Source organism: Phyllostomus discolor, chromosome 13 (genome assembly GCF_004126475.2).
Source record: "Phyllostomus discolor isolate MPI-MPIP mPhyDis1 chromosome 13, mPhyDis1.pri.v3, whole genome shotgun sequence".
In the NCBI taxonomy this organism is placed as follows: Eukaryota; Metazoa; Chordata; class Mammalia; order Chiroptera; family Phyllostomidae; genus Phyllostomus; species Phyllostomus discolor.
The window spans coordinates 51017564-51033859 of record NC_040915.2 but is presented as its reverse complement, the minus strand read 5'-3'; the positions used below and the strand labels follow the sequence as shown (position 1 = coordinate 51033859).

General features: G+C 49.1%; 1 protein-coding gene across 2 annotated transcripts in view; it reads right to left on the bottom strand.

The window, feature by feature from the left end:
• The window catches only part of TMEM233 (transmembrane protein 233), a 28259-nt gene that overhangs the window by 3217 nt on the left and 8746 nt on the right, over positions 1-16296 (bottom strand). Inside the window, exons 2-3 of one of the 2 annotated variants that reach the window (XM_028528826.2) lie at positions 7005-7141; positions 72-2826 (exon numbers count right to left, since the gene is read on the bottom strand). In XM_028528826.2, coding sequence (XP_028384627.2) covers positions 2814-2826; positions 7005-7141 — 150 coding nt within the window. In that variant the 3' untranslated portion in view covers positions 72-2813. Of the gene's footprint in view, positions 1-71; positions 2827-7004; positions 7142-16296 lie in introns of those variants that run through there. The other variant, XM_036013850.1, reaches the window with a different exon arrangement.

Sequence of the window (16296 nt, the reverse complement as noted above, 5' to 3'; positions counted from 1 at the left end):
ACTATGAAATGGTATATTAAATATATAAATAAATTTATATACATACAATTTCTGAGGGGGTGGTACTAGGAAGAAAAGTGAGGTTGGCGAAGGGGACAGAGGGAAGGAGAATGGGCAGTGGGTGCTGTTTTAGCAAGGCTGGTCCGGGGTGCCCGCTCTGCTCAGGTGACATAGGAGCAGGCACCCGGAGCAGAGACGGGAACAAGCCATGTGGATTTCGGGAGGAAACAAATCCTAGGCAGAGGAACCAGCAAGGGCAAAGGCCCTGTGGCAGGAGCCTATCTGTGTCGCTCAAAGAAGAGAGGGGAATTCATTGTTGCTGAGGTGGAGGAGTGAGGGGAGAGTGCTGGGAAAGAGACCGCATGGGCCCGTATCAAGCGAGGAAGAGATTTCCATGTTTGAATGACAGTGTGTAATCCATCCTGCAAGTAAACCACTGTGTATTAAACCATTTTCCCACTGATGGACATTTAGGTCGTTTCAGGGCTTCCGCTGTTTCAAACACAGCTGCAAGGAACATCGTTGCACACCTGTGGTTCTCACCCTGGCTGCACGTGGGAATCATTGGAGAGCTCTGTCACTGGGGATCCTAATTTGACTGGTCCAGGATGGGCTCTGGGCACTGGTGTTTTTTTAAAGCTCCCCAGGCCATTCTGATGTGCAGCTCAGGGAAAATAATGACTGTTTTACATGCCTTTTTGTGCACCTGTGTCTAGGGTGGTTACTAAGAAGTAGACTTGCTGGGCTGGAGAGCACAGGGATTTTAAAGTTTAATGGATACATCAGAATCGAGGTCCAAAGTCTGCCCCAATGTACTCCTCCACCCACAGTATCCAGTTCTTCACACTCTCATCAACCTTGGTACCAGCCATCTTTTAAATGGTTTCAATCTGGCAGACAAAAGAAGCACAGCGTTTCATTGTGACTTTAGTTTGTGTTTCCCTGGTTACCAGTGAGGTCGGGCATCTTTTTTGTGTTTATTCTGATTTCTTTGTCCACGTCCACCAGCTCACATTCTTTTCAAAGCAAAAATCCTTCCTTTGTTGGCGATGATTCAGTGTGACTTGTCTGTACCTCAGTTTATCTAGACCAACAAAGAAAGGCCTCCTGACCTTCTGGAAATAGTCACTATGCCCCATTTTCCAGCACGGAAGCACAGAAATTCTCTGAAGACACATTTGTGCAAAATAATTCACTGAAGGCCTTACTCCAGTGGAAAAGATGAATTGGCTTTTGTGGCTTTGTAAAAAGGCCAACTTCTTGTCCACCTTGACACATATGCTTACTTCCAATCCTAACGCAATGAAGAGAGGGCTCATTCCAGTCGGTTTGTGAGACAGAAGCTTACCCAGTGCAGAGCGGGCTCATATCTGCTAATTCTGTGCCTGTTGGTGGGAGGTGGTGCTGGGACCCTTAACCTTGTTCAGAAGTCAAGTTCTTCCTTAATGGAAACCTTGGTGCAAGAAGGCTCTTATTTCTAAAAATGACAAGTGTTTTTAAGACACAGCGGGGGGCGCGCCTGGTTCATTAGGTGCCTGCGAAACCAACACAGATGGGAGTTCAGTGAGGTTGCATGACATGGGTTTAACTTATGGCAAATCAGCTGTTCACGTGGCTCCAGAAGGAAACAAAGCCGCTGTTTAGATGCAGCTGGAGAGTCTGGCCCCGCCTGGCTCTGGGCTCACGAGCAGGGGGCAGGTGACCCCTGTTCCTTCTCTGTGAGCTCGGACTGTGGCTCCAGTAAGGCTCACGCCAAGGAACGGCACCCCCTCCAACACTGGAGGAAACATGAACGGGGTGATCGAGATTTGGTGTGTGAGGCACGAACAGGGTACCCTCCCGTGGATGCTTCCAAGATCAATTTCGATTTTACTCGAAGCTCACCGAGCGCCCTGACGTGACAACCTATCCCCCGAGTAAGATGGAGCTCCATGAAGTGTCACCGGTCATCTTCATGGTAGACAACCCTTGTCTCCTTCACACCCAAGCTTTGTCATGGCCAGCTGGTTTTGCTGCTAAGGAAGCTCCACTCCACTGCACTGAGCACCAGATATGTGACCGTGAGCCTGCCCACGAGGAGAGAAGGGAGGGGAAACTCGGGAGGTGTGTAAACTTCCCAGGGAGCATAGGAAGCTTCTGCCAGGCATCTTAGGAATGTAAAAATGCCCTATTTTGAGGCATGTGTCCACACAGGCAAGAATGCTCTTCATTACACGCAAAGCCCTGGAACAGTGGTCCTACCACCTTAGAATACTTAGAACTATTTTGGGGGGTTGTGTTCACGATAATGTATATTTCAGGGCCACTCAGGGTCTTGATCAGGGCCCAAGAATCTGCATTTCCCCAAGCACGTCGGCCAAGTCTGTCCCAGGTGGCTCCGAGGCTTTGAGAAACACGGCTGGAGCAAGCCAACCTCGCTTGGACGCCCACGGCGCCGGCCGAAAGTCAGACCTGAAGGCATGCAGACTGTGGCCGGGGACGTGAGAGATTAGCGCTGGTACCCAGATCTCCGCAGCAGCAGTTACAGGTTCCACCTCCGTGCGATTCGCTTCTCCACTTCCTCTGGCAGCCCGAGAGCAGGGGATTTTCTGACTTTGAGAGACTTCAGGTTTGTCTGACTCCGTTTGGGCAACTCAGGACACGAAGGCCGGACTCCTAAGAATGACCACCAGACATTTCTAATGCACTGGCTGTCTTCTGTCCGCCCAGCGTTCTGTCAGAAACAGGCGGGGACTTTAGTTCAGTGATGCCCAGCTCTTCTGGATCTGATGTCACAAAACTGTCCTTTCTTTGCTCCACAAGCACCATGTGGCCTACAGAGATGTCCTGTAAAATTGGGGTGAACGGAGACCGTTTTGTGAGTTTGGGTGAAGACCATCCTGCTCTGGGAAAATAAGCTACCTGGGATTTTGGTCACTTGTGGGAGAAGAGATTGGGTACAGGTTTTTTTTTTTATAAGGATAAAACCAAATCATTTTTAAAAGACAGGGACCTGCCCTGGCTGGTGTGGCTCAGTGGATTGAGCATGGGCCTGCAGACCACGGGGTTGCTGGTTTGAGTCCCAGTCGGGGCACATGCCTGGGTTGTGAGCCAGGTCCCCAGTAGGGGGTGCGTGAGAGGCAACCATACATCCATGTTTCTCTCCCTCTCTTTCTCCCTCCCTTCCCCTTTCTCTAAAAATAAATAAATAAAACCTTAAAAAAAGAAAATAAGAAAAGGCAGGGACTTAGAGACTGGTTACATTTTCATTGATGTGGATAAAGAATAATTTTTTTAAAAGACAGGACTTCACAATTTTTAAAAAGGCAATCGCTTACTCCAGACAGTTTTTGAAATGAAACTCAGAGAATTCACATATTCAAGGCTTTTTGCCTAATCTCTGGGCTGGGCCAGTCCTTGCTGCCATTCAGACGGTTACAAAAGAGCCTCCCTGTCGGGTGCATCTCCAGGCAGGCACTTGACTCCCCTCCTTGGCTCAGGCTTAGACACAACACATTTGGATGATGAGTTTGCTGATGTAATGAAAACTGACCACTCCACTAATGGCTGGCAACAGTTAGTGCCTTCTTCCTTTTGCATTGAGGATGGAGAGAGTATGCCAGGGTTTGGCAAAGACTGTTGTTCCGCTGACCACCTGTATCTAAATTCCTGGGTGGGAGTGGGGAGCTGGGAAATGCAGGTTCTTGGACCTCACTTCTGGCAAAGCAAGTGGGAATCCAGGGAAGTGGCGCTCGGATGTATGTCAGCATCTCCGAAACCTCCCCAGGTAACGGCCAGGCAGCCCCAAGTTTGGGAACCTCTGCCTTGTAATTCCGCCTTGCCAATCAATTTCTCCTGTGGCTGGGAACTTTTATTTCAAAGGATGACTGAGAAATTGGCTTTGCTCTTGGTCTAAGTGGAAGATAGAATCGATTCCATCCTCTAATCTCTCCCCCGTCGGCGTCTCGCCCGCCGCTTCCCCACCCAACACGCAAAGCCTTTACAGATTTGAGCTTCTCCATGGACTCTAATTCTGGAAGACACTGTTGCCTTCTTTGATACCATGGAGGGAAAGGAATTGATCCAAAAGGAGACCGGCCATACAGATAGGGAAGTAATTCTACCATCACTCCGTAGATAGGGGGACTGAGGCACAGAGGTTGTGGCGGAGCCAGGATTTGAACCCTGGTCAGACTGGTGCTGGAGACCGTGCCGTCACGACCATGAACTGCGTCTCAGGAAGGAGGGGTGAAGAGGGGACCTGCTCTGATATTTTATAGCTACTAACAAAACTTCCGTCACAAGCACACACACCTCAGTGGCTTGTCTCCAGACAGAAATATATTTGTATGAAGAATGGAGAAGGTCCCCATCTATGAAGACTCCCCAGTCCTTTGTAAAGTTTCTCGGTGCTGTCTAATGAGCAAAGCGATCTTTGAAAGGCAGACTGCCCACCAGAGACTGCAACGTAGATACGCTCCAGGCTGCCGATGTGGGTGTTGTGTGTTGTTGCCCCTCACCATGGAAACCCAGCTTTCCGATGTCTTGAAAAATGGGCCCATGGAGCCTGCATTCTAAGTGGTAACAATTAGCTGGAGCCAACGGGTGGCTGCTCCTCTCAAACGGTGCTAATTCGCCGTGGTCCCCCCCACTCCCAATTGTCCCACACCCAGGCTGCTTCATTCGTGTGTGCTCCCTGCCTAACTCCGGGCGTCTTCTGATTTTGTCGCTCTTGGCTCTGACTCATCCCATGTTGTTTTGCAGGTTGAAACCTCACCGTTCCACTGAATGTAAATCAATTCTGGAGGTAGCCCCAGGGTCAGTGCCCTTTACTGGCCTCGGCTCTTGAGTGCACTAGAAGGCTTCTGTTGGATTAGGGACTGCGTGGTGAACAGAGTTCCCAGAACCAGAGACCCCAGGTTTAAACCCCGCCTTTTCCACTACTTCGCTGTGAGACATCAGGCACATCTTTGATTTCTTCACTTCTCAGAGCCTCAATTCCTTCATCTGTGAAATGGGGATGATAATACCTTAGAGGGGTGCTGTGAGGAGCCAGTGAGGAGTAATTCAAGCCATTTAAGGGCTTGGAGCAGTGCCTGGGATGTGATAAGTTCTATGTTAGGGTCAGCCACTGTGATTATGACCCGCTTAGCTCAAACACTGACCTGGGCAGGATGTATTTTCAGAAGTCCCCGGGAGTCACGCCAGGCCTTGGCCTGTCCCCCTGGAACACCATCCTTTGAGTCTGGCTCATGTGACCAAAGCCTTGAACTCTAGTGGCATCTGAAATTCTCAGGGCCTCTCTCAGTCATGATGATAACAATAGTAGTAATAGGATTAATAAATGGTTCGCATGCTTTTATGCACCTACTAAGGAACAGACACCAAGCTGTCCACATTTTGCAGGTCATCTCACCTGCCTTCCCAATAGCTAATGGGCTCTATTATAATTCCCACTCTGCAGAGGGAGCAACTGAGGTCAAGGGACCCTAAGCAGATGGCCGAAGGTCTCACAGTGAGCGAGCGGTAGAGGGGGAACGTGCACCACTGACCCCACGGTCTGCAGCCCCAGGCTCTCACACGCACAGCACATTGCGCCTTCCTCACAGAACAAAGCCGGGTGTGTTCACATCTACTCCCTGGCTGTCTTCTCCTTCACAGGCCAGCATCATCCATTTGCCATCTTGCAGGCAAGAAGCCTTGAGATTGCTTTGATGCTTTAGTGTCCTTTCATCTGCTCTGTGGCCCAAGCCCTCTGTTCTTTCCTTTGTGACACTTCCTCCTCCATCCAGCGGCCCCTGATTGCTCCTGGATCTGGCTTGTCCCGTAGGAAGTTGGCCTGCTGTGACGTCCACTATGCTCTTGGTCACCGAGGTTGGCTTGGCTGATCTGGAAGGCTAAAGGGTGTCCTCTTCTTCCCTCACTCACCCGTTGACCCCTTCCAAAAATCAAACCAAATGGGCTGACCTTCTCAGCTTGTGGGAAATGGGATGGGAGTAACCGTGCTGCTCTGGCAGAAAAGCTAGAGGATTTCTCAGAGTTCTTATCTGCCTTCCCAGGAGTTGCACAGGGAGACAGCGACGGATGTGGCCCTCTTGTTTCGGAGGCTCGGCCGTTCATCACATGACCTTGCCCCCGTCAGACCTCTCATGGAAAATGTCATTGATTCTAGTGAGCGGAGCCCCTCTCAGCTGGCCAGACACCAGAATGAATCTGTCCAAATCCAGAGGGAAACAGCAACAGCATCCATCTCCTTAGGAGCGAGAGCTCACTAGCAACACCAAAACTCCATGGTGACCCTTCTGCCCTTGGGGAATGGGTGGGCTGGCTGAGTGCAGAACCTCGCAGGAAGTCAAGCAGACCAGGCAGTAAGGCGGAACCGGCAATAATCCCGAATATCCCATGTATTCTCCCCCAGGTCTCACCTTCTTACAGTCAGGTGGCACTGCGACTTGTTTTAGCCACAAGTGACATTTGTCACTCCAGGGCTGAGCCAGTGAGAACCCATGTGTGATTCTCGGGTCTTCTCTCCCCTGTCTTAGCCTGAGGAGGCCTCAGATTCCAGACCAGAGGTTGGAAAACTGGGGTCCACAGGCCAACAACCTGTTTTTGTAAATAAAGTCTTGTTGAACACAGCCACGCCCATTTATTCACATATTGTAAGTGGCTGCTTTTGTGCTACAATGGCAGAGTTAAGTAGTTGCGATGGAGGTGGTGATAGAGACCATGTGGCCCTCAAGGGATTTACTGTCTGGCCCTTTCTAGGAAAAGTTGTCGACCCCCTTTCCACACAGAGCAGCTGCAGTAGGAGGGAGCTCTGGAGAGCACGGGGCCCTGAGTGACTGTGGAGGAGAGACCCTTCCCCGACCTCTGTGGCCCCTGTACTCACAGTGAAGCAAAAACGAAAACGCTTTTGTTTGGGATGGTCTGCCACCGGAGAAGGACCCAACCTGTCCTAACAGATTCCAGTGGGCATTCGAGAAAAGCCCTTTAGCATTGGGAGGGACTCAAAAAGACCCACTCACCTCTTTATGAAGTGAACTGCACACGAAATACCGATGATGAGAAGGCCAATGATGATGGAGGCGATGGCCACCCACTTGGCATTCCTCCCAAGTCGCCTGGATCCATCAATGTCTCCATTGTTGTAGCTGTTCAGAGACTGGGGGACACAAGGGAAGAGTGAGCGATGACAGACAATCCATAGGGATAGACAAGTGCTGGCAACACCTCCTCCAGGAAGCCTTCCCTGAACTCCCAGGCTGTGTTAACTTCCCCTTCTGTATTTTCTGATTACTTCCATCTTAGTATTCACCATAGCCTATTAAAATGACTGATTTCACTTCTCCCATTAGAGTGCAAGTGCTATGTAGGCAGGGACCCTGGTCTTGTTCAGCGTAGTACACCAGTGCCCAGAGCAGCATCTGTCATGGATGAGATGTGTGATAAATGTTTGTATAATGAAAGGATAAAGGCTGTGTCACCCACTAGAACAAGGGTTTGCAAACTATGACCCATGGGCCACATTCAGCCTGCTGTTTTATCAATAAAGTTTTACTGGCAAACAGGCACATTTATTTAGGTAAGGCCTAAAATATTTATTTGGTCCACGATGCAAAAGGTTTTCCTCTTCCTGCACTGGAAGGTAGATCCCTGAGGTCAGGGATTTTGGCTGAACTGTTCACCTCTATGCCCAAGTCAAGCTGTCATTCACCTGGTACCTACTCATATGGCTTTCCTGGATGTTAAAACATTGAAATATTGTGTACTGCCTGGTAAATAGCACCCCCCCCCCACCCCCCGTCCCTCACAATGTCCCAGACACCGTGGCCCCTCCTCTGAATTTCCCCAGACCTCTCTGCGGTCCAGCCACTTAAGGGTTACCACTGGGCCCAGCAGAGCATCCTTTCTGATTCTGAGCCCCAGCCAAACCTGTAAATATTTTAAATACTGCTCTTGTTGCTAGTACTTCAAATAGTGTCTGGTCCATTGTAGGAGCTCGAGAAACACAGGCTGAATGAATATGTCTGTTTCCCTATGGACTGTGAGTTTGTTCAGGGCATCTTGGGGCCCCCCTGGAATTGAGCCCAGTGCCCGGCAAAGGGAAGGTGCCCAGAGAATGCCAGATGCCATTATATTCTCTCTTATAATGACCCCCACTGTGGAGAATGCCCCCAAAGCTGGGCTGCAGCCCAAAGACTGGACATGTGCATTCACGAAGGAAGGGCGGAGGGACTTGACTCCCTCAGTGCCGTGCCCTGTAGACCTCAGTGGGAACCTGTCATCTTCGGCCCGAAATCACAGCCCTTGAGTAGCGATCACTCCCCTTCCTGCACTGTTGAGTAGGGGCTGGGCATACGCAGTCAATTACGAGCCTGAGAAACACCCAGTGTACCACAGAGCTTTCTGCTTCCAGAACTTTCCATTAATTCTTGGACCCAGGCCACCTTTGTCAGCAATAGGCCAGGGGACTCGGCAACGGAGAGGATTTGATTTCAACGCTCTCGTGGGGATGGGCGAGCCAGAACCGCAGTGACGCGAGGGACTTGCCGGGACGGTGGGCTCCCATTTCCCAGGGTTGAATCCCGACTCCTCAGCCCCGGGAGCTCATTCCATACATCTGGCCACTGTTGTTATTGTTGTCATTGTTGTTCTTATTATTTATTTATTTTTTAAAAAAGATTTTATTTGTTTATTTTTAGAGGGGAAGGGAGGGAGATAGACAGAGAGAGAGAAACATCAATGTGCGGTTGCTGGGGGTTCTGGCCTGCAACCCAGGCATGTACCCTGGCTGGGAATTGAACCTGGGACACTTTGGTTCCCAGCCCACGCTCAATCCACTGAGCTACGCCAGCCAGGGCGTTCTTCTTATTATTTTAACACAGATCACTGGGCCCTGTCCTGGAGAGACTGATTTAACTGGTGTGGGGACCAGACATCGGGTTGTTTTTTTAAATACACATGAGATAAAATGCACCATTTTAACTCTTTCTGAGCGTACAGTGCAGCGGCGTTAAGTACGTTCACCTTGCTGCGCAGCCATCACGGTCGCCCATCAATCACCTCAAACTAACACTCTGTACCCGCTGAGCTCTGACTCCCCTGCCCGCCCTCCCTGAGTCCCTGGCGGTCACCGCCGGAGGGTCTGCCCCCGTGCAACAGACGACTCTGGGTCCTCACACGAGTGGAGCAGGCAGTACTTGTCTTTTGTGCCTGGCTTATTTCATGTAGCATCACGTCCTCAAGGTTCGCCCGTGCAGTAGCGAGTGTCCGAATTTCCTTCCTTTCAAAGGTGGACCGGCACTTTGTCGTGTGCTTGTACCACATGTCCTTCCCCACGGCTGCACTGGTGGGCACCTGGGCCAACACGGTGTTTACTTACTTATTTAAAGCTTCTCAGGACTGAACACCTTTGGCAGCTATCCTGGATGTCCTGCAAGGTCACTGTGCTCACCCCCTTAAGATTTATCCCAAGGAAGTATGTAATGGAGCATGGGCTCTGAACTCGGAGAGATCCGAGTTTGAACCCGCATCTTATTGGTTGTGAGAATTAGAGCAAGTTATCCAGCTTCCTAAGCCTCAGTGTCTTCATCTGTGAATTGGGGACAATGGTAATAGCACCTCCTGCACATCAGGGGAACCAGTGAATTAATGTGGTCAGAGTGGTCGGCGTTGGCCTAGCACAAAGCACATGCTCAATAAGTATTAGCTTTTATTGTGAATTGTCACAACCTGTCTTGCTCTTCCTCAAAAACTTGAGACCCTTGGGGTTCAATAGAGTCATCTGGGCTGCTTATCAGAATCATAGGTGATCAGACTCTGTCACTTATGGAGCAAAATCTTTGGGGACCCAAAGTTTGAGTCCCCTTTATTTTAGAGGCTTCACAATCAAAGCTGGTGCATCAAACCTTAGCACCCCAGATTTTGAGCCCATTGTCCAGTTTAAAATTGTGTAGATTCAGACCTTCCTAAAGTGATCATCACTCTACTGTGCTACCTTGGAAAACCCAGTTTTGAGATTAGTCGTGGCGATGTGCTAGCGTTGCTCTAACCAGAGGAAAAATTAGTGAAAAACTTCCTCTGTCCCCAGACGTTGCCAACTCCTAGCTGTGTGGGTGGAAAGCGAGTTGCACATTCTCAGCAGCAGCGACTACTGAAGTGGGAGGAGCAGCCCACGGTGCTGTGTCTGCGTGTGTCTCTGTCCACAAGCACAGGTTCGAGGCAGGGTTTCCGGGCCACTCGAGCTGTTTGTGACCGAGCAGCCGACCTGACCGAGGGGCGTGTGGGTGCAGTGCGTGCCGGGGGCGAGTCCTGCCCAGCCTCCATCACCTGATGCCAGTCTGGCATCTCGTATGGGACCCTCCTCTCTGCAAACCACCATCTCTCTCTCTGGGGCTCACCAGGGAGGCGTGGAGTGATTCTGGGAATGGGACCGAGTTCGGCTTGACAAACAGATGAAAAACCTCCCTCAGTATCAGCTTTGGACTGTTCTCTCCCCATGAGTCTTCTTATGAATTCGTTCCCTCCTCTGGTTCTCGGAGAAGGGGCTGCCCATGGGTAAGGCTACTTGTGGTATCCACACTTCCGAGGAGAGGCCCAGAGCAGCCCCATGAATTTCCGTCACTTGTACATGAGTGCTAATAGCAGCATTACTTATAATAGCAAAAAAAAAAAAAAAAGGAATCAACCTAAATGTCCATCAACAATTGAATGAAAAAGCAAAACGTGGTCTCTCCATTCAATGGAACGTTACTCAGCCTTAAAAAGGAATGAAGTACTGGTACACGCCACAACACAGATGCACCTTGAAAACGTCATGCTAAGTGAAAGAAGTGAAATATGAAAGATCACATAACATGTTATTCCACTTACATGAAAAGTCAAGAACTGGTAAATTCATAGACACAGAAAGTAGATTAGAGGTTGCTGGGAGGATGGGGGTTGGGGAGTGACGGCTAATGAGCGTGAGATTTCTTTTGGGGTAATGAAAATTTATTGGGATTAAATAGTGGTGATGATAATACAATCTTGTGAATATACTAAAAATCACTAACTTGTACACTATTCTGGATTTATTTTTCAAGAACCCAGAGGCAGAGCTTTTGCCCCTTGTGGGTTCCAGGGGGCCATTGGTAGAGCCCAGAGAAGTGGGTGGGGCCTGACAACAGGTGTTGGCCGGGCTCAGAGGCCGCCTGAGTTACCCCAGGGCCCACCGGAAGCAGCAGCCGGCCCTGCAGGTGTTAACAGTTAGCAGATCAGACTTTTGTGTAAGCGTGAGAGACGTGCCTCCTAGAAACATAGAAAGGAATTTAGTTTTGCGAGGAGTTGACCTAGCAGGGAGGGACGAGAACCGGAGAAGCCTGGGCTATTGTTTATTACTCCAAGCCCCAGTAAACCCACAGGTCACTGCTGCCTAGGGAAACCGGGACCCAGGCAAGAGGAGATCCTGCTTCTTCCGTGACCCCATTAGCGTTGAGTAATTGTTGTAGTTTGGAATGAGGGTTGAAGTAAAAATAAACCAAGTATCCGTGCTAAATGTTAAAAATAAACCAAGTATTCAGGCTAAAAGTAAAAATAAACCAAGTATTCGGTCTCAGGTTAGCTTGAGAGCAGGGCAAAAGTAATGGTCTGTTAAGAGCTCTTGTGTGACCCCCACTGGGTAGCAGCCCGAGCTTTCTATCTGGTGGCCTGTTCTGGGATTCCTTCCTGGGGCAGTTATGTCCATTTTAAGCAGATGACATAGAGGCCATAGCACATGTTCCTGGAACACACCAAGCTTATTCCACCCCAGGGCCTTTGCATGTCCTGGCTCAGACCAGGTCTTCCCACGGCAGGCTTGCTCTCATCCTTCATCTTTTGCCAATCACAGTTTTAAAGGTAGAATCTCTTCTCTGCCACCTGCCTCATTAGTCCTCTCTCACATTTCCCTGTTTATATGGTCTGTCTTCCCCCCGCTCGTGCTTAAGTTTCCAGAGAGCTGGGGCCAGTCTGACTCAACAAGCTGGAGAAGGCCGTGGTTGCCCGGTGCTGCCCAAGGAGGGGTGGGTAAGTCTGCCCAGTGTGGGGGGGAATGAATCCCTTTGGCTATAGATCCGAAGCCACACTCTCCAAAGAGCTGACCTGTTGGTTCCCTGTGTCTCATTTCTTAATGGTTCAGAATTCTTGAGGGGAAGAAGAGCCGTTAATCTGCTGAGCCAACATATAAGCCGCTTCTAACTGGGGACCATTTAGCAAGCGGGCGCCCCAGTTGGCAGCTGTATAAAGCTCACGTTTATCTACGGGATCACTGCAGTGTCGGGTGTATCGTAAGTGCTCAAAAATTATTGCATGAATGAATGGATGTGGGAGAACCCCGCCCCCACACCTGCTTTCTACCCATGAGACATGGCGGCAGTTTCCCAGGTGCCGAGGCACCTTCTGTGAAGGGACCGAGTGCACTCAAGTGAGGTTTCTTTGTGTTGGCTTAAAGCTCTCCCCCCTCACCTTAATCCCCCCTTCCAGATTTTCTCTTTGACCTTGAGAGCCAGCTTTATACAATGGCGGCAGGAGCCAGGGATGGCCATCAGTGGGAGAAAAGGCTGGGGACTCAGGCTTGCTCTGCCTTTGGTCAAGCAAAGAAATGTCTACTTGCCACACTCCCGGACTCCCCCATTTTCCTTCTCATTCCAAATGGGCCTTGGGCTTTGCCTCCGTCCGACACAAACATGGAAGAGATTTCTCGGGGGGCTCTGGGGATGTTCGAAGTGATGGAGACCTTCTCTCCAGGGTCTGTCATTTCTTTCTGCTGGTGGATACCATGGAGATAACGTGGCTCAAGGGACAATATTAGGGGCCACATGTCCTTCGAAAGTATGAAGGACTTATCTCAGGAGCATCAGGGGCCCTCTTTGGGGCTGAGCCAGAACAAAAAAGGGGGCTTAACTATGGAAAACAGCATGGAGGCTCCTCAAAACATTAAAAATAGAACTACCACAGGATCCAGAAATTCCGCTTCTGGGTGTCTGTCCAAAGGAAATGAAAACCGATCTTGGAGAGATAGATGCACCCTCCTGTTTATTTTCATAGTAGCCAAGATCTGGATGCGAGTGTGGATGACTGGATAAAGAAGGTGTGGTGTGCATGCACACGTGCATGCGCGCACACACACACACACACACACACACAGTGGAATATGACTCAGCCGTGAGAAAGAGGGGAATCCTGCTGTTTGCAGCAACATGGATGGACCTTGGCAACGTCATGCCAAGTACGATAAATGAGAAGAAGACACATTTTGTACGATATTGCTTATGTGGATTCTAAAGAGCCGAACTTGTAACAGCAGAATAGAATGCTGATGACCAGGGGCTGGGGAACAGAAGAACTGGGGAGATGCTGTTTCAAGGGTACAAGCTTCAAAGAGCAGACCAGGAAGTCCTGGAGAACCCATGCACAGCACAGCGATTCCAGTCAACCGTTCTGTGTTGTAAACCTCAAACTTCTCATCATCAAAGACCTCACGGACTAGATCGCCGACCACTCCCACCGCAAACAAGAAATAATTTTGTGACATGGTAGAGGTGTCAGCTGATGTGACTGTGGCGGTCACATTGCAGTGTATCTGTATCATATCTACATGCTGCACACCTTAAAAACGTACACAAAATTACATGTCGATTATATTTCAATTAAAAAAAAACAGTGGGCTTATATTAGAAGAGGTGAGTTTCTGCTTAGGTAAAAACCTGGTAAAAGTGTAGTCAAAATAATACAACTTCTGGCATTTTCCAAGTATTTACTTTGTGGCCATGAGAAAGAGGGGAATCGGGGCATCTAAGCTGCAGTTTCTCTATCCTGAAAGGTTTTCAGGTCTAGAACAAAACATCAGAATAAACCAGTATCTATCTGCTTTAACTGTAGAACCAGCCCTTTCAGCCCAATAGGAACATGACTTAGAGTGAGAATCACCCTTCGAGATGGGGAAGAATTCACTTATTTACCAACCCCTTCCTTCTTTCTGAAGACTTTTTTCTTTTTTATCACCTTTGGAAAAATCCTTATTCCTGACTAGAAATGAGGTCTAATCTTTCTTCATTTAGGTCTTGCATGTTTCCTAGGTTTATTTCTGTTATTTTAAAAGTTCCATCTGCTACCATCAGTAGGCCAGTACTTTGATCTACTGAGTTGTCAATCCTAAAATACTAATTTTATAACATGTTGCCTTTTCTTTAAAACATCTCTTCTCTCTTTCAAAGTTGTCTCCAGCTCTCTCTTGCCGCTATCTCTGGAACGTGTGCGTGTTGGCCACTGGGAAGTCCGTGAGCTTTGTCTCTGTGTGTGTGTGTGTGTGTGTGTGTGTGTGCCCCTCTCTCTGCCTCTCCCTTTCCCACACTCACACACCTGTGCAGGCCGACCTCGATGCCTGCACATTGTCTGAGATACTTTTTCCAGGTGCAAGGACTCAAGCTAGATCGATGTGTCTTACTTCACAAACTCCTAGATAGCAGGCTTCCTCAAAACCGCTGGATGCATGTTGGCACTTAGTAAATATTTAGTTGTAACAGCTGAGCTTTCAGGGGACTTCGGGATTTCTTATTTAGATTTTGCCTGCTCCGGGGTTTCTGAGCCTAAAGGTAGTGCAGGGAGTTCACAGACCGGGCTCGCAGATCGGAAGATGGACTTGCCCCTCATTGCTGTTCATTCATTCATTCATTCCTTCATGCTTGGCTGTTTCTCCCCATAAATATCTTCAAGGACAAAGCAAGAATTGTCCTTTTGCCTGTCTATCATTAAAGCCAAAACGCCCGAGAGGAATTCTGCCAGGCTTGATTGAGGGTATTATGTGAGGCTTCTCATATCGATGGGGCAGGTCTATTAAAAGAAAAAGCTTTCAGAGCATCAGAGCCGTGTCCCTATCAGAAAAGCAAGGCAGAGTGGCCTGATTATAATGCTCCAACAGGGTAGATTGTGACTCCATGGCAGGGACTGTCATGTTTGATTATGTCCCCTCGTGTCACCTTTTCATGCCTCATTGTCTCATGGATAAATGGGAGAACAGCTTTCTTGCATAGCTTGCTGGCGTTTTGCAAGGAACCAGTGAAACTGTGAAAATGCTTTGAAAAGTAAAGACATACAGGCATATGTAATAATAATAGTAATAATAATGGCAATGCGGCACTACCAGAATTGTCCTGAATAAAGAACAAATGAAGTTATCAGGAGAGAGAGTTAAATACAGATCTCCTTCACTTGGGGGGATGGGAGAGATGATATGAAGGGTATAGGAAACATGAAAACAAATCTCTGGATTTCATCTATAGATACAAGGGAATGAGGGAGGAAGAACAGCAAAATCTGGCCAGAGAGAGACTCCTGACAGACCCATGAGGTGGGAGGAAAGGGGAGACATGGGCCTGCAAGGCAAGACTGTCAGGACAGAACTCCCTGCAATATCCCTGCGTCAACAGGACGCAGCTCATTCAACGTGGGAACCAACGAGTCAGTGAGAACAGTGTTCCCCAAAGTGCGCTCTCTGGCGTGTTTGTCCCAGGACCGAAGGATCCTGGGCAGCTCGCTTCGTGAAGGCACCTTGCTTTCCTGTTCTGTGACGAGCCACAGGGCACCGTGGTGGGCCAGAGGCTTCAGCAAACCCCAAAGGAAAGCACACAGTGTGCTTTTACTTAGCATTTAACGTCTCAATTTCTTTATTTTTTAAGAGATTTTATTTATTTTTAGAGAGGGGAAGGGAAGGAGAAAGAGAGGGAGAGAAACATCAATGTGTGGTTGCCTCTTGTATGCCCCCTACTGGGGACCTGGCTGGCAACCCAGGCATGTGCTCTGACTGGGAATCGAACCGGTGACCCTTTGGTTCACAAGCCAGTACTCAGTCCACTGAGCCACACCAGCCAGGGCTAACATCTCAGTTTCATCTTCCTGTTCTCTGCCCCCTTTTTGGTAAAACTTGTCAACACCAGGCAGTAATGGTTGTCTGAGAGGCCTGTCTGAGAAGCCCGGTTTTGAAAAGGCTTTGACTCAGAGAGTGTCAAGCCCTGCACTGACTAGTGGAGAACAGAACCTGCTGCCAAGTGTGGACACTGTGGTCTGTGGCGTGAGGGTGTCGGTGAGTCCAGACCAGCTGGGGATACTGCCCTTGGGAACTAAGCCTTGCTCAGCCTTTCAGTGCCCTTGGAATGAGCCTGGGTCTGTTGGATATTTTCCAAAAAAGTTTTAGCAGAAATTCAGAACATAGGTGGGGAAGGAGGGGAATCCTCAGAGATAAAAGTAGGAGCGAACTTCAACCTCTGTAGCCATTCAGTCTTTCATCCATCGAATGTTTGT